General features: G+C 33.9%; 2 protein-coding genes across 2 annotated transcripts; one reads left to right on the forward strand and one right to left on the reverse strand.

Annotated features, from left to right (window-relative positions):
* Positions 1-387: 387 nt before the first annotated feature.
* Positions 388-24,672, reverse strand: LOC127718711 (protein dcd1B-like). Its single transcript, XM_052224767.1, has 13 exons — positions 24,658-24,672; positions 23,868-24,003; positions 22,913-23,010; positions 20,095-20,162; positions 17,895-18,003; positions 8,773-8,807; positions 7,760-7,854; positions 5,865-5,969; positions 4,796-4,890; positions 4,108-4,218; positions 3,470-3,584; positions 1,575-1,791; positions 388-536 (listed from the first exon to the last, which is right to left on the reverse strand). The coding sequence occupies exons 1-13, from the start codon at positions 24,670-24,672 to the stop codon at positions 467-469; spliced, it is 1,269 nt and encodes a 422-aa protein (XP_052080727.1). The 3' UTR covers positions 388-466.
* LOC127719055 (M-phase inducer phosphatase-like) lies at positions 13,958-17,593 on the forward strand. Its single transcript, XM_052225109.1, has 5 exons — positions 13,958-14,201; positions 15,233-15,331; positions 15,967-16,097; positions 16,368-16,485; positions 17,310-17,593. Exons 1-5 carry the CDS (start codon positions 13,971-13,973, stop codon positions 17,445-17,447), a joined length of 717 nt encoding a protein of 238 aa, XP_052081069.1. The 5' UTR covers positions 13,958-13,970; the 3' UTR covers positions 17,448-17,593.
* Positions 24,673-27,160: the final 2,488 nt, after the last annotated feature.

The following is a 27,160-nucleotide window of genomic DNA, read 5'->3' on the forward strand; positions in this document are numbered from 1 at the left end:
GCTTTAGTCTCTTAGTTCCTTAAAGGTCATTTGCAATCATACCACATCTTTTTTTTTGTAGCCATTTTTTAATGAATACAATTGATTTTTATAGCCATGACGCTGTAAACTTTCGAATACAAAAACTGCAATCTAAAGACTTCCCCTAGGCTAGCACCGGCTTGAGCGAAAATCTTTGTCAGATGTCGATCACGCTGCATGCATATGTCACAGTGTATTGAAGAACACCGCTGCGGGGTCAAATTATAAATTATACTGAAATGGAAGAATAGCCCAACAACTTCATTTTGAAATACAGAAGCATTAAACACGTTTAGACAGCTACAAGGACACATGCTAAATAACTCAACATAATACAACGTATGAATTGGGCAGATAATTTGGATGGACTGCATAATAATTTTAATAAACAAACTACCCGAAAGCCAGAAAATGAATGTGAACACGTATTTCCCAGACAATTACTTCACAATGTAGCGTTTTCTTCTGGTGGTATGACGTTGAATAATTCTGTCATATTCAGTCTGACGAATGATCTACAAAAAAAAAGAAGAAACAATATTGAAATAAAAACATCATAATATTTAGGACCATTTAGGATATGTAGCATTTTCAAGTAGATTAGGCGGAATTGTTTTGATCACATGGTTCATACTCTAAAGAATGATCACAAGATTTCAGGTAAATGTGTGGAATTCATTCATGATTTTACTTCACACCAGCTTCCTACTTGTCGTCAGGAACGGAAAGTGTTCAGCTATAGTGCAGCAAAAACTACTTAACCTTCCAAGCGCCTGAATTTAATCAAAGTTCCGGTTCTGCCTTTCATGCACAATGCGTTACGTCTCTAACATTCATTTTCATTACTTGAAAATAAGTACAAAAACTGTAAGAAAATAAACACTTAACCACTGCTTCGGTATTAATATGATTTCGTGATATATTTTCAGGTTAAAAATTTACGTTATTGCGTTACAACTTGGAATGATTTTCAGTCGTTCACAGACGATCTTAGACGCTTTGGGGTGTTCTGTTTAGAGCATCTTTTATATTATCGAAACGCTTAATTTTTTAACAGTTGGTCTCCAGTGAAACTGATGGCGGTTATCGGGAAACACGTGTAATGCGAACGGAAATCTAAACACGTGTTTTACTACCATTATGTCTGCACTGCGGGGTACAGCTGGTGATACATGTAACCTATCAGCCCCATTGGGTACTATCCACCTAGTAGTTGCAACATCGGCATGGTCTCAATTAACATTATTGCTCATGTAAATTTCCAGTTTGTTTAAATGTTTAAATGTGCTAAACGCCACTAGAGGAGAAGGACCAGCTTACACTTCCGGAGCAAATGAAAATCACCCGAGTTTTTTTAAAGGGGGGGGGGGAGTGTTTTTTTTAACTTTTTTGTCTTTTCGTAGTCTTCTTTTTTTATTTGCCATTGCCTTGTCCGTTTCATTCGATTTTTGAGTATTATTTATAACTGTCCAATCAGAATCATCGTACCGAATGTAGGTTATTCCGGAAACATGCGCGTTGTGCGCACAAAACATACCATAACATTAGTTTACCTTTCATATGCATAAAGAGGTCCTGACTGATTGGTAGACTTGGCGTTGGCAAGATACGCAATACTATTTGTTAAATCGTAAATGGCAATATGTAAGTTTCCCGTCTGGGTGATAGACGTGACGTCACGGATAACGTTTTCCACGGTGATGTTACCGTAATGTTTGGTTAGTTGTCTTGATAGTGTCTGACTAAAAGCTGGACACAACCAGTCCATGCCTGTAATAAAGGAAGCTTGAAACATAACGATGAACACATACCAAAAACAGGAATGAAGGAATACAAAATTTAATGATTGAATTGTTTGAATCAAATATATTTAAATAAAGGGATTGAATAAAGGCTCAGCCTATATGAATCATTTCTTATAAAAGATGGATAGAATAGTAAATTGGGTTTTTACATATTAAACTAATTTATTCATTATTTTGTGTCATGATCAATTCAAAATACAAAATCAATTAAATCTAGCCTTTATCAATTATTATAATGTAGAGAACAAATGCAGTTGACATAAGATTCTGACAAAGGTATCCGAGACGATTATTGGTAGTTGCTTTATTAAAGTTTAAATCTAAAATAGGAATAACTATAAATTTGTTGAAGTCAAGCAGATAAAAAATATAAAGAGTTCAAAAAGCATCCAGATGAACTCTTAATGATTTTTTAGTGTTTGTTTTGTTTATTTTACTATCTACTAGTATTAAACCATCAGGAATTACTACCTTTGTTAGATTCATGCAGTAGCAAGCACAGTTTGATCCTGCTTTTAAAAATTAAGATAGTTGAGGTGTCTTCGGCTATTTTGGATTGTAAAATAGCAGAAACAATTGGTCCATATCCTTAATGAAATATGCAAATTTCGAGAGAAGAATGCAATTCATTTGTAAGACTTTTCATCTTAATGAAAACATTAAGTGTTTTATCTTATTTTACGACTGTTTTTTTTACAAATACAGAATTGTTTGGTTTAATTCAATTTTTTTTAATTTTGCCACATACAATGTAAGGAGAAGCAACTCAGATAATGTGACAGTTACAGTGATGTGTTATGGATTTACCTTTTTGGTTTTGTAGCAAGAAAACGAACCCTGTGACCCCAATTTCTATTTTTATTTTTTGAAAGCACATTAAAAGAGCAATCTTCTTGTATTATATCTTAAAATTTTATTGTTTAGTTATCTTTTTATCACACAAATTGGGTATTCCATGCATAAACTATACAAATCTGTCAATTTTGCACAATCTGTAGCTTGAAAAAGCCCCATGGCCCATACTTTTTATGATATTTTCGAACAAAGCATGATATAAACTACATTTTGGCAAATTATTAAATTCTATTGATTTTGATTTAGACCTCCCCCCTCCCCAATCTACCTTAAATACCGTCTTTTATTTCCTTGTTCAAGTTAGTGATCTTACCGTTCATAGCTGGACTTTTCAAGTTTTTATGTGTTCCTTACTTTTATTTGACAAATTATGGTCTAAATAGGCAAAGTAACAGGGATGTGTTCAGGTAAAACTAACCTTACCATATTTTGTGACTGTACCAAATCAAGATATCTTGACCATGTGTTATTTGTTGCTTTTGTCCGTTTTATGTATTGGCAATATGAACGTTGACTTTTATTCACTCCCTGTCTTTAATAATAGTCAGATTCATATGCATTATGACAATTCCCAAATCGCCTAAGCATAAATGTGTGCATGTGGTGCTTTTGTAAAGTCGCTTCAAACATAGCATTGAACCAACAAGACATTACCTTGGGTTTGATTGCCTGTTTAGAATCATTCACTGCATACCCGGTACAATATGACAGAAATACTTTACAATATTGTACTGACTTTTTATGTTTTCCTAATTAAACGTTCTTAATTTTATTTGTTATTGACCTACCCCAGTATACAACGTCTTTTATGTGTGGATGCCAGGACGCCGTTGGTTTCATATTTACGTCATCCATGAAATTTGCTACTGACGCTGAGTATTGGATGCCTAGAAATTCTCCCATCTGCGTTAAAAAATTTGTAACGAGATTTAATCGGACATAAGTTCTTTGGTATCACTTAGGCCAACACATATATACTGTGTTACCTGCCTTCTTGAAAAAAAAACAAAAAAACAACAACCCCAAAACAACAGGGTAGGTAGGTCAAGTAGTTTAGTTTTCAAGATAATTTTACAAAGACTTTATATATTTATGAAAACAATGTCTGGACTTTAACGGTTGTGATAAAAAAAAGGTGCATACAATGTGTTAATTATAAGGGGCAGGAAATATACTTGCTGTTCAGTGTGAGCCAAGGCTCCGTGTTGCAGGCCGTACTTTGACCTATAATTGTTAACCTTTTTACACATTGTGACTTGGATGGAGAGTTGTCTCATTGGCACTCATTCCACATCTTCTTATTTCTATTGGCCTTGAGGAAAAATATAATCTTGAAATCAATCAGTTTGGATAATTATGTAGCAATGCGAGAAACTTGTGCAAGACAGCTTTTGGTGTATGGTATCACAATATAATTATTACTTACCTTTCCGTCGCCGACTCCAAGGATTAAATCGCAAGTTCTTGGAGAATTTGCGATTCTATTGATGGAATCGTCTATCGTGTTGTCAAATTGCAGAATATCACGTAATAAATACTAAAAAATAAACGAAGCTAAAACTGTAACAAGTTTAACCTTTCGCAGTATTATAGATTACGTCAACATGAAGCAATAATAACATATACTGTAATGTTATTCCTTATAAAATGTATTTCATATCTTCTCCTGTCCAGGATATGTTCCCATTTCTATATCTCCTCCTAGCCAAAAGAACCTTAGCCACATCACAAGGCAACCAATAAGAAACGATAGTCGTAAGTAATAATTTTAAGATGGCATGGATATCAAATGAAACTAATTGCTTCGCGAAGCTATCATCAAACTGCGTTGTCGAAAAACATACATGTATCTGATTGGCCATTCGACCTGTCGACATTTTAATCCAATTTACGTTATAGAATAGTTTGTATGGTGAACAACTATTATTATTGTTATTAAGACATATCTTTTTTCACCCGTCAAAGTGTATGTGTTTGATAGACACATACAATATTCTTGCTCCTACATTTATGCTCACTCAAACCCCTTTTGAAACTCGAATGCATTGCATGTCTCACCGCTGTGTGACAGTATGTTTGTTCATTTTGACCATATCATAGTCATTGAAACTTGCCGTAAAAGGAACTCCAAATCTCGATTCCTTTCCAAATGTGTCATCGGGAAAGGTTACACCAATTTCTGATATTGCCATATTTCTGGAGCTCATTCCTAGAATATAGCAATTTTAAAAATAAATGCCATAAATGCGCGAGTGCTTACCACGAACGTCGTTACATGTAAAAGTGTTAGAACAAGTTTTAAGTATGATAAGATTTTATTCTATCCAGTTAAAATCTACTACCAAGTTTCTGTGTAATTTTTGTTTAGAATTCTTTAAACGTATGCAAACTTATATCTACATGGTCTGCTTATAGTTCAAAACAAAATTTTCTTTGAACAAAAATTACTAATGTCTTTATAATAAAAAAAAATTGATCACACATGCATCGCCCTATTAAATTGTCACCTTTGTCTATATAGTGTTACATGTATAATTTATCATTTGTCGTAAAATTAGCTATAATTGATATATCATTTGTTTATCTCCAAAGATCTATCAGTACAATTTGATATCAACAGATTGTCTGTATAAACCTTTGTAAAAAGAACTGACCTCGTCATCCTGTTTGTCGTGCACAATTTGGGATTTGATTCCTACTTGATAGGCATAGTTTTTAAAGTGTTATTTTCATTAACTAGTACGGGGTGGATGCCTCTACCTGGGGACTCTTGCTCCCAGAGAGGTATCGTGATCCCAGTAGTCAGTGATTCGGTACTCACATAATTAATAACAACTATTCAAAAATTTCCCGTTGATAAATTAAGAATTATAAAGACCCTAAGGTTCAAACTCCCTTCTGTTGACCTTAGGTACATTTTGCTATTTTTTGGGTCCCTTTCGGTCATATAGCTCCTAACATTTCTACACATTTCTACATATTTCTACACATTTCTACGCATTTCTACGCATTTCTACACATTTCTACGCATTTCTACACATTTCTACGCATTTCTACGCATTTTTACATCCATGGCTTTCAAATGTTTATGTTGGATTGTTCCTAATTGATTAAGGTAAATCGGACGCACGAAATTTATAAAGTTTTATTTTTATTTTATAAGGTTTCGGAAGCATCTTTTACCTGTAATGGATCCTATCCAACCTGTCCATCCGAAATTGGCAAACGCATGTCCGTTACCTTCAATTGGGTGGTACACGGTTACTTGAGGAAAATCTTTAAATGGACCTTAAAGATGAAAAAAAGAAACATCATGACAGTTTAAATTAATATTACTACAAGAAAATATAAACTTTACATGCATGCTCTCCACTTTCGATTTTTTTTTAAACGGTTCAGTTTCTCGAGTTTTCGCATCAATACTTTTTGTTTTAGGTTTTTGATTTTCCAAATACGATAATCGAAAACGCAAAAAAACCTAGGATTTTTTTTTTGAGGCGGAGTATTCATATCCATCTGTTGCTATAGGCTGGCTTAATTCTTTTAAAACTTTTGTACACAACTGCATTTTGTGGGGCAGAATATTCACGCTCATCCTGTATTGAGCAATATATTTCTTCTTTAGTTCGTACAATTCATTTTAAAAACCCTCCTGCCAACCACCAAGAAAATCAAACAGTCGTCCCATAAAGCATAAACAAAAGATAATTCTATATCAGTTAGAGAAAGGCGAAAGATACCAAAGGGACATTCAAAGTCGAACTTTTTCTTTTTGTCCTTCATGCTAAAACAGTCGGACAATATGGTCAATAGTCCGGTCTAAACAATGCGGAAAAAGACACCGGGCATCTAACAATCTGAAAGATGATACCAGGGTTAAATACAAATAACAAGTCGTATTAAAAAAAAAAAAAAAACAGAAAAAGCCATAGTAAGATAAGGGGCGAAAAGACCACAAAACATTACAATCATCATCTACGAAATTACTCAACGTTTACGAAATAACTTGAATGTTCGCGAAATAACTTGAATGTTCACGAAATAACGCTTTAATGATAGCGAAATAGCGAAAAGATATTAATAAAACTCTTGTGGCGCTGATACGCTTCCGAACAAAACACTAAAACTAACGATTAAGCAACAAGAATCCCACCTAAAATCATTCGTCCAGCATAAATGTTTGGTGTAACATTCGTTTATAAAGGGTGTAAATATTTATAAATCCATTACATCGATAGTTCAATGACATATAGTTGGCGATGTCTTATGTTTCAAGAAGTGAAGTCTACGAATAAGCTATTGTACCTTATCACCAATTACTTCTTATCATCGCATGCATGTTAATTTAAGTAACACAATGGGTATCCCGGCTAGCGAGGCAGGATCTGTTTATCCTTTCGGACCACCTGAATTCACCTTCGATTTTTGTTTGGTTAGTGTTACACAATCTATAGTTTTCGTGTGTTGTGTTAAACTTAAGTTAATCATATTTTTGTCCCTCCTATTATTTGGATGTTTTATTCCTAGTATTTAGATTTTTTATTCCTTGTATTTTGATTTCTTATTCCAATTGATGTCTTCTTACTTTTTATTCATCAGCTACTAAATATAGTTGGATTTTGAGGACAAGGATACAAATAGAGTATCTCCGTTTCAGTAAATCCTAGAACCTCTAATAACGAAAGGTAAAACTGTTGGATCGATCGATGGTTGATTGTTTGTTGCTTGCTTAACATCCAGTGGCAAATATTTCATTCATAGTTAGGACGAGAAAACATTTCTATATTTTAAACAAAAAGTAGGTATGGCAAGAAGGGTCCACCGGATTTAAGGGCGGGAAATTTGGATGCACTCAAAAATAAAGAAGGTATGTTGTATATAGACGATTCGCCTTGTAAATAGAGAGGTGTTGCAAAGTTGTTTTTTTTTAATGTGCAAAGAGTGTTGAACCCAACCTACACGAGACATCGGACTGATCGTCCGAAAGGGACCATGTACTTTGTAAAAACCTTTGAGATTTTTAACATTATATATGACTGACGCTTATTAAACTAACATTAAGATTTATTTTTGCTTACCATCAACGCTCCAATCTAATGCTCTTAGTTGTAACAGGGAACCTTCTACTGGAACACTTTTACCCCACGCTCCAAACATTGAGCAGTCCCCTTTGCTAAGATATGAAATTATATAACACAATGCAAATAAATGTACACTGTTAATAGTACTACAATGTTATACATAGGTGAAGTATTTTCTTTTGTAAATATCGTTTAGCAACGAATAAGAAAGTAAAATTTGGTACATGATACAATTGTTCAGGACGGAATGAATACATATTGTAATACATGTATCAGGCTATTTTTCCGAAAAAAAGTGAATGAAAGTAGATTTGGACTATTTATCAGTGAGACAACAACTACATGTACATGATGAAAAAACAACAACAAAACATAGAAAAGTTAGGAATCAGATTTCGACCTATTTCGATAGGCAAATTGTGGATTAGTGTCAAAAATTACAAAAATCCATAACATATTTTTGTGAACGTATTTGGAAACAATCTTCAAATGTCAAATCTTCTTTACAAATTTTATTATAACATTGTGGGGGTGTTTTGAATTTCCGAAAGCCATGATTTCTGAAATTGATCAGGTCAGTCAACGGAGAAAATTGACCTACAAAAAACGCTTAGGTTATTCAACAAATGCCTAAGAATTTTTAACACTCCAGACATTGTTAAATATTATTAGCTTTGTCACAATATTTGATAAGAAGTTCTTAATCGGCTTTACGATCACTGAGTCAGAAAGAAACCAAAATAAGTGTAGTTGAACATTTATCGAATGCGTATACATGTATGAGGGTCCGGGAAGGAGTCTTCATCTCTTTATTCTTTAATGTTTATGCCATTTTTCTCTGTTTTTTTTCCACTATTCTCCATTCTATATGATTTAGCACCCCATTATATTTATAAACTCTTTTTTATCGTATTATTCTCTATGCTTGATATTTTTTGTCCTTAGTTCTAAATGCACAAGGGTCCTTGTGTAATTTAGGAAGTTTACTAAATGAATATTCTTACACTTACGTAAGTTCACCTATCATATGAATTCGTAGAATTTTCTGAAATAAAAAAGCCATGTTGAAACATGTAAGTTAACTCAGGCACAATTCAATAAGTCGTGGTAGTTTATTTGTTTTTAATTAGATAGGGTTTTTTCTAGTGATGCTGTGTTTAGGAAAGTAGATTATCATCACAAGCTTATCACAAGCTTATCTTCCTTGCATCATGTTTAACTAGTGAACCTGACTCAAGCTTGGGACCAATTCCAGCGACCGATTCTAGCGACCAATAAATATCACGATAAGAAACAACAACATAGAAAACCATTAGGTGGTATTTGTCTGAAACCCATTAATATAGTGTTTATACTATACACAACTGATTGTGTTTTACATATTATTAAACTATTTGTTGTTAAACTTGACCAATTTAGATCATATCTATCTTGAATCGTTTGTGTTATGCGTTTTACCAGCTTTCTAGTAATCAATTTTAGTTTCCATTTTTATTTATTTTTTCTTTTGCTTTAATTCCTAGCTTTTCATGCTTTTAAAATCTGCTTTCTATTATCATGCTGAATTATCATATTGCTTCATATGTATTTTTCCTAAGTCAGGAGCCTGGTTCATAGATGTTTCTCGTTTCTCGTTTTTTATATAGATTAGACCGTTGGTTTTCCTGTTTGAATTGTTTTACACTAGTCATTTCGGGGCCCTTTATAGCTTGCTGTTCGGTGTAAGCCAAGGCTCCGTGTTGAAGGCAGTACTTTGACCTATAATTTTTAACTTTTTATACATTGTGACTTGGATGGAGAGTTGTCTCATTGGCACTCATACCACATCTTCTTATTTATATTTTTATTAAAAAAAAAGTAAAATAACAAAAATACCGAACTACAAGGAAAATTCAAAACGGAAAGTCCTTTATCAAATGGCAAAATCAAAAGCTCAAACACATTTAACTTATTGCATACTTGCTTGTATTGTTATGTCTGGTGTGCTGGTTAAAAGCCCAACATGTTTACGTTTTTGATTTGTAAACAATGTCGAGTCTAAATAAAGCCTATTTGTCTTTATTTACATTCACAACTCCCGGATGATCCCTCCACCATATAAAAACAACATAATAAACAAATAACGAATAAAATTTATTATGAAAAAGAAGTTTAAAAATACAATAACATTATAATAAAAAACACTGGAAAAAAATATTGACAACGGAAGTAACTATTTACAAAAAATTAATTACCCTGTTAATTAATGTAGTTCATTACATTCTCATTGCAGTGTATTAACGCCAATTTATATATATATTAATCAATTATTAGTAATTATTCCAGTTAATCGACCAGCTTGTTATGAACAGGTGCCAAAATGAGGCAAGGTGAACTCTATTTTCGAGTTAATTGGAGCAGATCTTAATGAAAAGTAATCATTGCCTGTGAGCGTTGAGAAATCTTGACTTTCTGACAATGGAATAAGTATTATATAAAAACATGGATTATAAAATATTTTGTATATAATTCTTGGCATTCTGTTACATATTTCAAAGAAAGGATATTTATTTTAACTGTAAACAATCTACCAGAAAAAAATCTACAGAGGATAAAGAAGAGTGTTGGTATCAAATATGTCTGGACTTAGTTTGTAAGTACATCATATATAAACTATTTCAGAACTGCTTTCTAAATCAGTGCATTAAGATTACATTGAAATGCAGTTAGTCAGCGGAACGGAAGAGAAAGGGGGAGCCTGTTTCTCACTTTTTATCTTTTAACCTATATATGGAAAGATGACTTTTCTGTCTGTAAAAATTAAAAAAAAAATCATTGCCCCATTCAATCGTTGCAAACATGATCCGCTGCAACTTATCGCATGTATCATTTTAGGAATGGAACCTTTAGTTATCTTTGTATAATGTATTGCTAATACTGAGCTGTCAAATAAACAAGAGTAAACTATGCAAATTACCCAAATAGAGATATAAGCACGGCAAATTCGTCTCCTTTTGTTTATTTTTTACAAAGGTCCAACCGAAAGTCATACTTTTCCTGATATAAGCACATATCGAACTAATAGGAGCACCCTAGAGCTTCTGTTTATAATTACTAGTATATTGTCAAGGGTCAATTTATGAAGTGTACCGTTTATACAGACGAGAGAGGATTGCCTCCCCTGACTCACTTTGACACAAAATTATGTAGAATCCACGATGAGAATGCACGTTTAAATCTTGATCATTCAACAAATATAGTATAACAAAATCTTAAAACTTAATTTGAACTTTTGCATTACTAGCTGTCATAACAGTTTATTAATTTATGTGTCATTTGGTCTCTTGTGGAGAGTTGTCTCGTTGGCAATCATACCACATCTTCTTATTTATATATATATTAAGTACTAGTAATTGAACATTTCAATAGTTGTAAAGTAAAGTTATGCAGGTTATTTGAGATTGTTAAATTGTGTTTCTTTGTCCAGAAAAAAGTATACGTTGCTTAATATAATTTAAATTAAAAATAAAAAAGATGTGGTATGATTTCAAATGAGACAACTAAAAACCCGATTCTAAATGCTATGGATTAAAGCAACTCTAAGATTGAAACATTTCAAAGGAGAAAAACAACGGCCTGATCTATAACTAAACAATTAACGAAAAAAAAAACAGACATGAGCCAGCGACAGTCACTGAATTACACGTATGATCCTAAATTGGGACAGGCACATTAAAAATGTGACGATGTTAAACATATTTATGAGCCGTTTGTTTTGTTTGTTTGTTAAGGTTTTACAATTTAAATATGTTCATGTTTCAGATTGACAAACAGCATGGGTTTATCTAGTACCTGCACTCCAACAAAAGATGGGATTGATGAAGTTCTAAGTATCATCACACCAGAGATGAAGAAAAATTTGTTTCAAACCACAGATGAAGACGATGATTCCGGTATTGGTATGGAGTTTAAAAAGGTTAGTCTATTTTAAAAGGAGGTGCAGGATTTTTCATAAATTTACAATCAAACTCCGTAATTATCCACGAAAAGTTAAAGTACTAAGTCGTATTTCACTATAAAACATGGTTGCTCCAACTGCAACATGTGAGCTAGTATCAGTAAACGGGGGGAAATAAAGATTTTTTTTTAAATCGGACTACAGACCAAAAAATAAATTATGTTTTGGTAGACTATGAAATCTCCAACATTTACAAATATTAATTTCATTGTTTTTGCAACTAGACATTAGTAGACGAAGAATTACTTCGGTACTGGCATGAAAATACAGATTTTGTGTAATTAAAATTTGCCGTTACAAAATTTCGGAAATTATTTTAAATTAAGGAATATATCTCCCTCACGCAAAGCTCTGATTCCTTCCCCGACTTTGGTTATACTTTTTGTCATGTTTGGTTTATAAGCTCTTCATATTTTTTATAAGCTTTGGATTTTCAAATATTTTGGCTCTGATCATCCCTGAAGAGACATTTAATGTCGAAATGCGCATCTGGTGCAGAAAAATTGGTACCGTTAATGTTGTTATAAATCACACGACCATTGGTCAATATTACGCTTTCTGTAATACATGTATGCCCGTGTTTCTATTTACGACTTTTTTCAGTTACCAGAAGACCTTCCATTGCCAAGATTTTCAGCAATCTGTTCGGACAACCCTTCGGAATCTCTCACTCCAGATATATGTTTTCAGGTAAAATTTTATGTACATTGTTTCAAGTACAATCTGTGTGTAATATTTCAAGTACAATCTGTGTGTAATATTTCAAGTACAATCTGTGTGTAATATTTCAAGAATTGATGTTTTATGTTTATTCTGTTATAGATTTCTATAAATACGTGTTTAAGGATGTTCGCTACTCAGTTTCAAAATAACAAGCTTTTTGAAAGACTGTCATAAATTGATAGTATATAAATAAAGGAACTATAAAAGCAGAAAAAAATCAAGGGTCCGTGTGCTTGTTTTCGAGATATAAGGCTTTGAAAATTTGGCGGAAAATGATTCTCTCTAGATTTTTCTTACATTTAACATTGGAACCTTTTTTTCTTTCAAAAACATTGAAAAAATAACAAGGATTTTATAAGATTTTCAAATATGGCTTTTTAAACTATATGTAATAAAATTATGAAACGAAAAGTAGGGGTTAGTGGACAAAATTTCTTAATGGAAAAACATGGATAAAACCAGAGGATTCCAAATATCTGACAAAAAATCAAAAACAAGAGGAGCGAACATCCTTAAACATATGAGATGACTTGGTTTATTTACTGTCCTATTTACATGATTTATGTATAAGGTATACATATCTATTACTAGTATGTATATTGCATGGTTAAAATCAATATATTTATTGCTGTATATAGGAATAGATACTTTTGTACGTTTCCACTTAAATTTTAAGACCCATCTATGCAATTCATTATCAAAATGACAGCAACCTAAGATGTCTAAGAAATTGACTCTGTAAAAAAATTACATTCACTACATTTTACGAAAGTCTGACAGCGGTCATTCAATTAATTTTGTGTTATTCCTTTGAGTCTATCCTTTGTTTTTACAGATCCGAAAACCAAAAAGAACAAACACCAGGAACTCGCTTTTCTCATCAAAGCGCCTCCTTGAAGAGGATGTTGGACCATCAGCTAAAATGCAACGTTGTGATGACACAAACTTTAAGCGGTGGTTTTCTTTTGGGGTTAGTATAACGTTTTATCTGATGTTTCTTTTAATTCCATAAGGTTCAATTTTTAATTTTACAAATTGTTGGTTATATTTACACTATAGGTAATATAAACAATTATATTATCCTTTGATTTCGTGAATTTTTCGTCTGATCGTCTGGTGGAGTCTTACTCTGTGAGGTAACACATTATACAAATTTTGCTCAACGTGTCTGTCTTCTATGAAACAGAAATCTTATTCATATCAAATCAACATGTTTTCTTTCGTCTTGATATGCATATGATATTTGTCACTGGACGTTCAATAACAGTCCGTTTATCCTTACATCTTTCGCAATACGAATGGCTGAAAGAAAACAAGAGTTTTCACTTGCAGTCAAGCTCAATTAAAATCTTGTAATTTCACGCTTTTTGAATATATTATCTTCTCCTACCCCCACACTTCAGACTCACAAAATACATATTTATACACATAATGAAAACGAAAAGATTTAAAATTTTTCAGGACCAAGCAGTAAACACAAATAGTCCAATGCGAATTATAGAATCAGCTATTTGTCGACTTGGAGAGACAGAGGAACTTGGCAGGAGTCCAGTGGTGAGCGTGCAGTCCATTGTTTCTCATTTGAGCGAGAATCATGTCCAGTCAGCTGTTTCCCGCCTAAGCGAGAGTCAGGATCTTATAGCTGACGGCTCTAGTACGTTTTGTCTTCCGATGGTCAGGGGACAGCATCCAGATTTGAAAAGTATTTCTCCAGTTACGGTAAGTTAAGAGCCTTTCATCTTGGACATAGACGCGTTAGGGTCCATTTCCTTATTGTTATGACAATTTTTGTAACCTTGGTAATTTCAAAAAGTTTAGAATATAAAAGTTAAACGCAAAACCAGTCCACAGATGGATACAGTTTGCTTGATTTAGTAACTTTCTATTTCCTTACCCGTAAGAACCTTTGTCAATGATTATCGACTATCACCCGTTACTGTATGTACACATTTTAAGCAGCTTTAACTAAAATGAGCCTCGGTATCGGTTTCAAGGGGAATCCCGAAATAGTTATTTCAGAGATCATGTCAACTCGAACAGCTAATGCAGATAATGTTATTGAAAGTAGAAATGCAAATAGTTTGGAAAAATCCTATTATGGAACTTTTTTTTTAAATGACGAAGAAATGTACCAGTATAGTTGTAGTGGCCACTGTTATGAAAATGATGGTAAAAGATTGTGACGTTTGATAACACGTGAGAAAGCATATTTCTTTATTGTTTTGTTCCGTTGGATAGAAACTATTACCGTTTACTAACCACTTACATAAACCAATAGAATTATGAATGAATGATAATAATTTTTCAAAAAATAATTGTCAGAAGTTCTATTTGAGGAATAATACAGTTCTGAAAAGTGTCTTGTGTCCTTATTGTTTTGTTTTGTTTTTTTAATTTTAGTATTCTAGATATCTTTTGGTAGTTTGTTGTCGGGTTGCCGTCTCATTTACAGATAATTCAGATAATTATATACATGTCAAACATTTCTGTTAGAAAGGACATTATTTCTCATTGTTGAAGGCCGTACGGTTGCCTATAATTGCTTACATCCACTTCATTTGAACTTTGGTGGATAGTTGTCTCATTGGCAATCATACCACATCTCCTTATTTTTTTTAAATAAGTGCAAATTTTGCTATTTTAACTTTACGTTACTGTTTAAAAAATTGCTCTTGTTGTCGCTCTCGTGCGATAACTTCAGAATCGTTGTAGAAAAAAGGCGAAATTTTATATTTATTGGATTTTTACAGATGTTGGAATTACTCAACGGTCATCTTGATCATACGATTGACAGTTATAAAGTCATAGATTGCAGATACCCATATGAATTTGCTGGTGGTCATATAAAGGTTTGTACTGTAATGTGACGTTTAAGTCTTAAGATGATGCGCTCTTCAATCTAGAAACTTCTATAAACAGTTAACTTAGAAAATATTTAGTTTAATTATATCAAATTTCTGCCGACGGTACAAAAGCGTTTAATAATTAGTCATTAGAACCAAACATAATTGAATCATTATTGTCTTTAATGTCCAGTGGCAAATATTCCATACACATTTGTATATATCGAAAAGAAACGGGTTTACTACATGTACAATGTGGGTACTCCTTTGGTTCTTGTCTAGTGTACAAAAGTGTATATAAATGTACAGGTTCCAATAGTCTTTCTTTTAGGTGACTTAGGAAAGCTAAATCATAGATACACCTAGGTAATAATTATACAATGTAGAAATATTAAATATAACCAAGGGGTTCCTAGGTAACCGTCTCTAAGGCTAAATGTCGAACTGGATCATATTTGCTCTTGAATTCAGTCGGTGACGATAAGAAATATCCTTTTTTTGCCGATTTACAAACATTTTTAAGTCTATTTATCTTATGTAGGATAAAAAATTTTCGCAAACATTCAACGTTAAAGATAAAAAGAACCAAAGCACCATACAAATGTATTTGTTACATCATAAACATTCAATTCTATTTGAAGGGAGCCGAGAATCGGTATACACACGAAAGCATATTAGAATTATTAACATCACAGAGTCCACCAAAGGTCGGAGGAAAAAGAAAGATTCTCGTTTTCCATTGTGAATTTTCATCGGAAAGAGCACCAAAATTGTAAGTACTTTTTTTGTTTATATCTATTTAAAATTAATTTTTACAAAAATAAGTATACTCTTCACTTAGTCTTGCCCTTACTTCTTATCTCATGCAACTTAAGACAATTTGTACATCAAACTAGTAACTGCAAGGTTAGAGATAAGGCAACAAATATAACCTTTTACGCGTTTAAAAAATTACATAATATATGAAACCAAAAAAAAAAAAAAACAACAAAAAACAAATCCAAATGAAAAATGTTAATTAGAGAATCACAACTTTCTTCAGGTGTCGATTTCTGAGACAGAAAGATCGTGAACAGAACAAAGAACATTATCCTGCACTTAATTACCCAGAAGTCTACATTCTGCATGGCGGCTATAAGGCATTTTATGAACATCAAAAGGTAAGATATAAATTGTGTTACTTATAAGTTCATCATGTATATGTTCGACTGTTTTTTTTTAAGATGCACCACATTATAAAAAATATTGTATTTTCTTCTAGCTGCGATAACTAGTTACATGTATTGTTTTTTTATCAAGATGGGTAGCTTGGTAGTTTGGTGAACGCAATGACAACTATTACACGCATATCAGGACAGAAATTATGAATATGAACCCCCCCCCCCCCCCCCCCTTTTACACCTTGCGTCGTTTTGAACGAGCAAGTTGACAAGGTATTAGTTTACAGGAAAACTTTTCACCCTGTAAGCGTACAATACTCTGAATCCGACGCGATCGGTTAATCAGATTATGAACTTTCAATTTGATCGATACATCTGAGTTGAACTTAAACAGGAGCTGCATTTTATAACGGATTCTCATAATAATGAGTTACAACTACTCAGCTTTCTATTAATGTTCTATACAGTTGAAAAATGCAACGATCAATGGTCAATATATTTGTTCCGCTTAGGAAATGTTGCTTTTGCTTAATATAGAATACACAACTTGTTGAGCCAAAATATAAAAAAAGCTAGCTAGGCATTGTCTATAACATAATAGTTGGCATTTCGTTTACCATACACATTGTGAATGAAAGTCAAGTTTCGAGGTGTGTTTTTTTTTTTTTTGCTTCAAGTCTGTGGCAAATATTTCAAGACTTTGAATAATTATTCATATTACTGTAATACTGTATACTGTGTAACTGTGAAAGAATTATTCGCCTACTGAAATAAAATGCATGTAAAGAAATAAATTTTAATCGTATTTTAATTTTATTTTTCAGGATATGTGCGATCCGATTGGATACAAACCCATGCTTCACTCAGATCATTCCGCTGATTTACGTCACTTCCGTATTAAATCCAAATCATGGACTGCTGGAGAAAAACGACGTTACGCACTCAAGACATTGAGATTTTAATTACCGAAAGACAAAGACAATAAGTGCTTATTTGTAAATGTTTTGTTGATTTTTTGTTTTTTGTATATACGCGAGATGCGTGATTGTATTTAAACAAACATTGATGGTATCCATCATTTTGTACACTGTCATAAATATTATTTGTGTATCATACATTTGTACATGCAACATTCCGGTGTATAAGGAAATATATATTGTAAATAAATCATATAAAATCAAACATGCATGTTTAAGTGGAGAGAGATAGTTTTAAAGCTGCATTTCGATGACGAAGGTGTCTTGTCTGGTCATGTTTTCAGTGCATGTTTGGATAGGTCATACAGTCAAGTAGTTATATGAACATATCCCTAGTCCTAACAAAAGATACATATACTTACATGGTTTAAGTGAAACCCTACAATGTTTGTTTTTTCCTGATTCCAGAATAATTGAGCGAGTCTAGTTTACCTTAAAGTCTGCTCCTGATCCATCAGCAAGACCTTGGGCTTCCTCGAAGAATGCTTGACGGGTGAATGGACGAGTAATTTCTATTTCAAGATCTAAAGCTGCGCCAAGACTAAAAGAAATGTAATCTATTTACTAGTAGATAAGTATATAGATGTGAAAACAGAGGCACTAACAAGTAGTGGGGCTCATTATGAATATTAGAAACGAAAGAAAAGAAATCAACTGGTTTTAAATTCTCCTCACTATATCATAATAAAATAATTATACTTCCACTTTAGAAGTGAAGGCTATATTACAATCATCTTGTACGTCCGTTCGTTTCTGTCCGTCATATCGTCCACTGAATATTTTTGTCATATTTTCTCCGAATCTGTGCCTTAATATTTGATTAGCAGCTCAACAGTGGCGAGTTGTAACATGTGTGCGCTTATTAAAAATCTACTAATACCTATATAATGCAATATGATAATCAGAATTACGTGTTCTGTGCACTAAAATAGAAAAAAAAGAAGGATATGGGGTATACATCCATGACACGAAATTAGTACATGCACAGCAAAAAAAAAAACCCCAAACAAACACTCAAAGCGCAAATGAACAACGCTTTAGTGCTGTTCTTCATCTCAAAGTCACAGTGAGGCCTTCAACACGGAGCAAAAGAAAACCCAAAAAACTCACCTCACTGCAAGTTTAAGACGGCCTTAGCACGGATTAAGCGGAATTCTTTGCAAAAAAAAAGTTGGATAGACTTTGTAAGATGTAACACCACCAAACCACGACGGCGGCTGCTTTCTTGGTACATTGTACATTTAAATAACGATTCGGTGTACACACGTACTAATCTAGACTCCTTTTGGTACTTATATAATTTAAATGATAATATTTCTGCTTTTTTTTTTTTTTTGAATTCTACTCAAGGTAAGCGATCATATATCTCTCTGAGACCAAGTTGATCCTAACACAGTTTGACTGTTCTGTTTATGGTATTCCAATTTTGCTAACGAACTTTTGGTTATTCCAGAATCAACTTTTGTGGATATGAAAATCTATAGTTGACGTTCATCTTACTACATTTGGAGCAGGATCTGCTTACCTTTCCGGAACATCGAGATCACATCCGATTCGTTATGCTCAGTCTTTAGTTTGTTATGTAGTATTTTGAATACTGTTTTTTGTCTTTCGTCGTTTTTCGTTTCATGTCATGATTTTGCCAGATTCTCTTCGACTTATGAATTTACATTCTTCCTTTAATATATATATCCCGCCTCTTAATGTACTCCCATTTTGCAGAGGCAGAGGCGGATTTAGGGGGGGGGGGGGCAGGGTGCCCGCCCCCTTTTGTAGGAACAATTTGGTTGATTATATAGGGAATCACTGCAGCATGACTAAGCGGGCCCGTCTTATGGCATTCAGTGGGTCCCCCCTTATGAAAATTTCTGGATCCGCAACTGTTTTTTCAGTAGTATTGCCGATGAACAGATAGTTCCCGAAGATACATTTCTCCTAAGGGCTGAAGAGATAATTTTTACTTTAACATTCCAGTGCATTAATTATGCAATTCATAAAATTAAGGTCGCCATAATTCGAATGTGTTGGCCGTTGGATTCTTTTTTCGGATTTGATATCATCAAAGGTTTAATATATTTAGCTGGTCAAACATTTGGTCTCTAGCGTTCTGTCGCCTCGAGTGCGGGATGTCGTGGGTTCGAACCCCGACCTGGTCATTGTACATTCAAATAACGATTCGGTGTACACATGAACTAATCTAGATTCCTTTTGGTACTTGCATACTTTAAATGATAATATTTCTGCTTTTTTATTTTTTTTTTAATTCTACTCAAGGTTAGCGATCATATATCTCTTTGAGACCAAGTTAATCCTAACACAGTTTGACTGTTCTGTTTATGGTATTCCGATTTTGCTCACGAACGTTTGGTATATTTGGTTCCTAACCTTCCGGTTTTGGTCTAGTACAAAGCAGGGTTAATATTCATATCACATTAACTTGTTCCTATCCTGAATATGCATATTAATTTGCCGCAGGACGTTGTGCAGCCATCCATCATCATTATCATCATATAGCGTTCGTTGTAATGGTAATGGTATTCATGGAGATACATTTGGTGCATGTACTCATGTTGCTATCGTTATTTGATGTCTAGAGCGTTAACAGGATAGATTTGAACGTATTAAAACATACCCAAAATCTGCAACGTCTTTTAAAAACCAAGGTTTAAAAATATGTACAGTACTATTGATGGCACCAATCTGAGAGGAAAAAGAGAACTAACAAACTTCACCAGAGTGACAAGACTATTTAGTAAGTTATGCCTAAAAATCACATGTCTATGAAAATTTCCTGGGATGGTTAATAAGTAGATGACGTTTTCTCTTTGCGTCTGTTTTCCGTTTTTGACCCTTTAAGTAGTGGGTTCGTAAAATCCATTTTTTTAATTGTTTTATTTTCAGTACTATACTATCTAGCCCTTATAAAACCATCACCATTTCTTTTTAAATATTGGAAAGATGTAATGAAAAAAACAGATTTTTCAAATATTTGCCAATTACATCGCTGTATCAGAATCTCAAGGATTATGGGTACTTTCATTATTCGTAAATAAACACTATTCCAGGTTTGGGGTAAGGTTAGGAGCCTGGAAACATGTTTAACACCGCCACATTCTGTATGTGCCTGTCCAACGTCTGGAGCTAATATCATTGGTTGCTGCTGTATATCATGAATATTTGTTTATGTTTTATTGTTTTGAACATAGATTAGGCCGTTGGTTTTCTCGTTTGAATAGTTTTATATTTGGTATGACCTGTTATGGCTTGCTGTGATGTACAGGCTTTGCTGATTGTAGAAGTTCCTACAGTAAACTACTAGTTGTCTCGCCTTGACGGAGTCAAAAAGCGAGACATAGGTATGCTGTTTCCGGCGTCGGCGGCGTCAACAATGCATTAGTTTGTGATTAGCTCTAGTACATGGTGAACCACTAGTGGTAGGTCAATGATATTTGGTATGCAGTTGTATTAGCATTGGCACATCTCATTACCATAGAGATTATTTGGCCCCGCCCCCTCAGTCAAGGTCTATTGACTTTGAAACTTTTCATAGTTTGACATGTATTAGTTTGTGATTAGGTCAAATTTTATGGGGAACTACTAGTGGTAGGTCAATGATATTTGGTATGCAGTTGTATAAGCATTGGCATATCTCATTTCCATGGAGATTATTTGGCTCCGCCCCCTTAGTCATGGTCTATAGACTTTGAAAATTTTGCTAAGTTAACATGTATTAGTTTGTGATTAGGTCAGTTCAAGGGGAACCATTAGTGGTAGGCCAATGTTAATTGGAGTTCAGTTGTATAAGCATTAGCACATCTCATTTCCATGGAGATATTTGACCCCGCCCCCTCAGTCATGGTCTATTTACTTTGAAACTTTTGCTTAGTTTACATGTATTAGTTTGTGATTAGATCAGTTTAAGATGAACTGCTAATGTTAAGTCAATGATATTTGGTATGCAAATTTATTGGCATTTGCAAATATATATATATATAACTAGTATATTATAAGTTATATGGTTCGCTACTGACCCCGTACGGATCCAAGGGGGGGGGGGGGGGGGGGAGGGGGAAGGCCGAAGGCCGAATCTCCTATGGATTACGGATCCATTGGGGAGGGGGAAGTGGGGTGAGGTCTGTTATGGCTTTTTGTGGTGTACAGGCTTTGCTGATTGTAGAACTCCCTACAGTAAACTACTAGTATATTATAAGTTATATGGTTCGCTACTGACCCCGTACGGATCCGGGGGTGGAGGGGGGGGGGGGGGAAAGGCCGAAGGCAGAATCTCCTATGGATTTTACTCAGCCTCTTTGGTCCGTAGGGGGTCATTAGTGAACCGTATTACGAATTTATTTCACGCCAGACTTTGCCTGCTGCGTTTTGTAGAAAAAATAAACAATGAAATACAACGATATCAAAAGATGACATCATCATTAACAGTAGACTTGGCGTCATGAACCCCATATGAAATTTACTAACCCCATACGGATCCATTGGGGTTCACCACATGACGGCGTTAAACCAATCACAACGTCATAATTTACCAGCGGTGCGATAAGCGCTAACATCTATCTATGTCAATTGGTCTCAGTTGGATAGTTGTCTCATTGGCAATCGCGTCACATCTGTTTATTATTTATATCAGTTTTGAAAATGAAAATAAATTATGCCATCGAGATCGGTTAAATGCGAACTGGTTAGGACCTTGCTAACCAATCATATCGTTTTGGTGCATTTTGAATTGATTGGATTGATTGATTGATATATTGTTTCTATTTAATAGATATAAGAAGATGTGGTATGAGTGCAAATGAAACAACGCTCCATCCAAGTCACAATTTGTAAAAGTAAACCATTATAAGTCAAAGTACGGCCTTCAACACGGAGCCTTGGCTCACACCGAACAGCAAGCTATAAAGGGCCCCAAAAATGACTAGTGTAAAACCATTCAAACAGGAAAACCATTCAACGCTACTTTCAGTACTATTGGCTATACTATATCATGGCGGTCAGTTTTTATTGGTGGAGGAGGCTGGAGTGTCCGGAGAGAACCAACGACCTTCGGCAAGAAAACTAACAATCCTAGTTAATTAAAATTGGAGTCGAATGCACCTGCCACGTGCGGGGTTCGAACGCCCATTCTTGTTGTTGACAGGCTAGTGGTACAGTAGATGAACTAATTATACCACTCGGCCACCGAGGCCTAATTGATTAGAGAAGTATAAGTTAAGACTGTTCATTTCATGGGCCTTGCACTTAGGGGTCTTCATTGATAAGTTCCTGTGTGGTATAACAGCAAAATGGGTCCTTTAAATAAATGAAAGATTAGTTCCGTCAGTAGTCATAGGGGCTGTTATACTATTTGTGTTTATTTGCCTTTTTACAATTGTGAGACTTTTCGTATCAATTTTCGTGTAAGTTTATATTTGTTCGTATGGTATTATACTTACGACTTGTTCTTCTAGATACTTCCATACACTGTTTATCATGGCATTTGCTCTTTTATCCAAGAGCTGTCCATGAGCTTTTCCCATATCATATGGTGTCCCTGCACAATAGATACGTAAAACATGATGTATACAGTAAATGTCCAAGAATATTTAGAAAAACAATTTGACGAAAACAAGGCAGAATTATTCCCCATTTGGCATCTTGGTAGATAACAATTCGCTAAAATTGCTCTTCGCGATGTAAGAAAAAAAAAAGACTAACATACAAATTCATTTACGAAAATAATTTATTTCATAAAATATTACCAACCTTTTTGTTCTAACTAAAAACGTTCAGCTCATTTATAAAGAATCACTGATAAACAATCTAGTATTTAATCTGAACTCCTACATTTTACTTCAATACCTTCCATGTTCACTGAAAACTAAATGAGGGTCTGGATGGGAATCCTTCATTTTTCTTGTTTTTTATTTTTTATACCATTTTCTCTGTTCTATATTTTTTTTGTCCATTATTCTTTACTCTATATATTTTAGCACCCAATTATTCTTTATTCATTATTTTTTTGAGTTTTATTCTGCTATTTTTGTCCATTTTTCTCTTTTTTGTAAACCCCACCCAGACCTCATCAAACGGCATGTTTTTCTTGCATGTGCATTCATGGCAATATTGATCATACATGCAGTTATCTGACTTATCCCACACATGTACAATACTAAAACTGATTATATGCTGGTTGTCCAATTGTATACAAGTGTCCATTTACAACTGACTTTCATACTTACCCCACACATGTACGGTATATAACTGATTATCTGCTGGTTGTCCAATTGTATACAAGTGTCAATTTACAGCTGACTTTCATACTTACCCCACACATGTACGATATACAACTAATTATCTCCATGTCCAATTGTATACAAGTGTCAATTTACAGCTGATTGTCATACTTACCCCACACATGTACAATATAAAACTGATTATCTGCTGGTTGTCCAATTGTATACAAGTGTCCATTTACAACTGACTTTATCTTAGTTGGCGAAGACGTATACATTGGATTTAAGTTTTGTTTGGCGTTAGGATCAGGCTACAAAAACAAAAGATCGACATTTGGCTTGAACCGGATGAAGATTTAAATTTTCCGTATAGTTTTAAGCTTTATAGTCATCGAACTATAAATCTGTTCAACTGTCTATACTGTTTTCGAAACATGTAACATTACAAATCCATGTTCCATGGTTTCGTCCTGACAATGCATGAAATATTTGCCGCTGTACAAATGCTCTGTCTTTTAACTACATTGTATGTACCAGTTCAAATTTATTATCTTAGCATAGAATTGTCCATATTTTGAGTTAGAGATGTAGACTTTTCTATAATTTTGATATTATTTGTCCCAAGAGTAGTACACTACACGGTAAAAATCTTTTTGAGATAGAGCAGGTTTGATTTATCAATCTTAATATATTGTCTAAAAGAAATGCACTACGAAATAACTGTGTTCTCGGGCCAGATATTTTACCCACAATTTTCAATGGAAACAAACTATTTTTTACACTTCCCTTCTGAAATCAATTACATTTTTTTTCAAGAAAAGTAGAATCAATCAATAATTTATTAAAAAAAACATGTTCTTATACAAGACAAATGGTTCCTATACACATATTTTATTTTTCAATCGTGCACCAGTTCAAATATGCTGTCCTCGAAGAATATACTGTGTCGAAACATGTAACATTACAAATCCATGTTCCATGGTTTCGTCCTGAACATGCATGAAATATTTATCAATCAATCAATCAATCAATCAATCAATCAATCAATCAATCAATCAATCAATCAATCAATCAATCAATCAATCAATCAATCAATCAATCAATCAATCAATCAATCAATCAATCAATCAATCAATCAATCAATCAATCAATCAATCAATCAATCAATCTACAAACTGTGTTCAAGTACACATGTATACATTGTAGCTAATTAAGCCCCGTTCACATGATGAACCTTGACGTGCATGTTAATATGTACAGGACTGGTGCAATTTTGCCTATGTATGTATGTAAATGCAAATACACAATGATAGAATTAAGAATAGAAACGGGGAATGTGTCAAAGAGACAACAATCCGACCAAAGAGCAGAAAACAGCCCAAGGCTACCAATGAGTCTTCAACGCAGCGAGAACTTCCCGCACCTGGAGGCGGGCTTCAGCTGGCCCCTAAACAATAATAGTATACAAGTCCAGCGTAATGGACGCCACGCTAAACTCCGAAACATATAAATGAACCAAAAACACACAAGCCTAACAAAGGCAAGAGGTTCCTGACTTTGGACAGGCTATAAATGCGGCGGAGTTAAACATTTTTGTGAGATCTTAACCCTCTCCTATACCTCTAGTCAATGTGGAATAAAAAAAAAACCACAGCAATACGCACAGTAAAGTTTATATGGTGTTTATACCAGTCGTGTATTTGCGTAATAAAGACATTGTTTCTTTGTTTTCAATAACTATTTTGAGATCAATGTGCATTCTTCAAACAATTAACTAAAAATATTTAGGACGACAACCCCTGAATTAAAGGCAGAAGATCCTGTATTAGGACATGCACGTTCATTAATGTAGCGAGGTAACTATTTAAAAACTTTTGAGCTCGCATGCAACCTTCCCCTTAATCAGGTACAGAGAAGTAACAGATAAAGTACACGATAGAACACACTGTAAAGTTAAGAATCAGTTGAAAAGGGTCTAGACTCATAACACCGATGTGTACATATGTCCTTGCAGTTTCATTAATAGTTCTGGAAACCATTGACCAGAAACACGTTTTCTGCACTTAATTCAATCTCTTGAAAGCAACTTCGACCTTGACTTCGAACAAAGTGATCTTAAAATAGATAGGGATCTCTCACTCATTATATGTCATAATATATTTTAGTTTAGTTTCAACTTTCTTCAGGGTCTAGATGATATAATCCGACAACTCCTTCTTATATATATGTCGGTCTATTTTAAGTTATTATGACCTTCACCTAGGACGTAATGACCTAAAAATAAAATCAATAAGGATCTACCACTTAATTCAGTTGCAGTCAGATAGGAAGTATTTGATAACGTAAATTATATGAATTGCGGTCTGACCATGCAATAGACAGATTGACAGACCTAAAGACGGATAGGCAAAAAATATACTCCAGTTCTTCGTTTGTTCTAGTATAAAAAGATTGTAGTATTTTAATATTTTGTGTACCGGTTTTTGTGTTCATATGAAGAAAATACATGCACACAACGTAAATTTGCATATTAAATGCACTCAATGTTAATTTTTATACGTGTGCTTTTGCGTTCAAATGCACTTTATACACCAACGCGCATTTCTACATACATACAGGGTTTTGTTCATTGTTGAAGGCCGTACGGTGACCTGCAGTTGTTAACATTTTATGCATTTAGTCTCTGGTGGAGAGTTGTCTCACTGGCAATCATAACACTTCTCAAATTCTTATTTTTATGTGTATGCATATACGCATACATCTGTGCATGTGAACGGGGCTTAAAAATCATTTACCTTGCACACCTGTTCTATCCGTACAGTTATACATGTACCGTCTTTGAAAAATGTACGGTCTTTGAACGAAGGAACAGTACAAATGCACTATATCCCAACCAAGTACAAGTCAGTACAGCCTATGCACTGTAAACCCATGCAAATGTTATATTTTAGAACAATTTACATATTACACAACTGTCGTACGCTCTAATACAAATTACATGTTTTTTTGAAGAATGGCCAAGACTCAGGCTTTAATGTTTTCGAAATATGAACCAGCACACATGTATTGTCTTCGGCATACGCGCATAAGCACAACTGTACTCTTTTCTAACAATCATTCATTGAAATGCTGAAAATGTTGTTGTCATGAGCAAAGTAATGACAAGTTGGATTCTTTGATACCAGTAAAACTTATTTCTCTTAAAATGAAACTTCTTTTTTCAAGATTTCTTGATTTCCCACTACTTTATCAATACATTGCATTTTAACGGAATAACATGTCTGTAATGGGAAATAATTGGGAACCAATGGGATTTATAAGAATATTTTCTAAACATAGTTCGTACAATGATGTAATAAATTAAAATCTATTTACATTTGCTCACGATTTCTTTTTAACTTGTAATAAAGCTATCAGAGAAACTGTAAGATTATCAAATTCGTACAAACAAATGGGTTAAATTTGCTC

This window comes from Mytilus californianus, unplaced genomic scaffold (genome assembly GCF_021869535.1).
Source record: "Mytilus californianus isolate M0D057914Y unplaced genomic scaffold, xbMytCali1.0.p SCAF_10, whole genome shotgun sequence".
NCBI lineage: Eukaryota > Metazoa > Mollusca > Bivalvia > Mytilida > Mytilidae > Mytilus > Mytilus californianus.

Coding starts and splice junctions, on each gene's coding strand:
- LOC127719055 (XM_052225109.1), top strand. CDS start 13,971: ATGCGAATTATAGAATCAGCTATTTGTCGACTTGGAGAGACAGAGGAA. Junction 15,332..15,966: donor TTGCTGGTGGTCATATAAAG/GTTTGTACTGTA, acceptor TTCTATTTGAAG/GGAGCCGAGAATCGGTATAC. Junction 16,098..16,367: donor TCGGAAAGAGCACCAAAATT/GTAAGTACTTTT, acceptor AACTTTCTTCAG/GTGTCGATTTCTGAGACAGA.
- LOC127718711 (XM_052224767.1), bottom strand. Junction 4,891..5,864: donor TTGGATAGGATCCATTACAG/GTAAAAGATGCT, acceptor GCTATATTCTAG/GAATGAGCTCCAGAAATATG. Junction 1,792..3,469: donor AAAAGACGTTGTATACTGGG/GTAGGTCAATAA, acceptor CCTTTATTACAG/GCATGGACTGGTTGTGTCCA.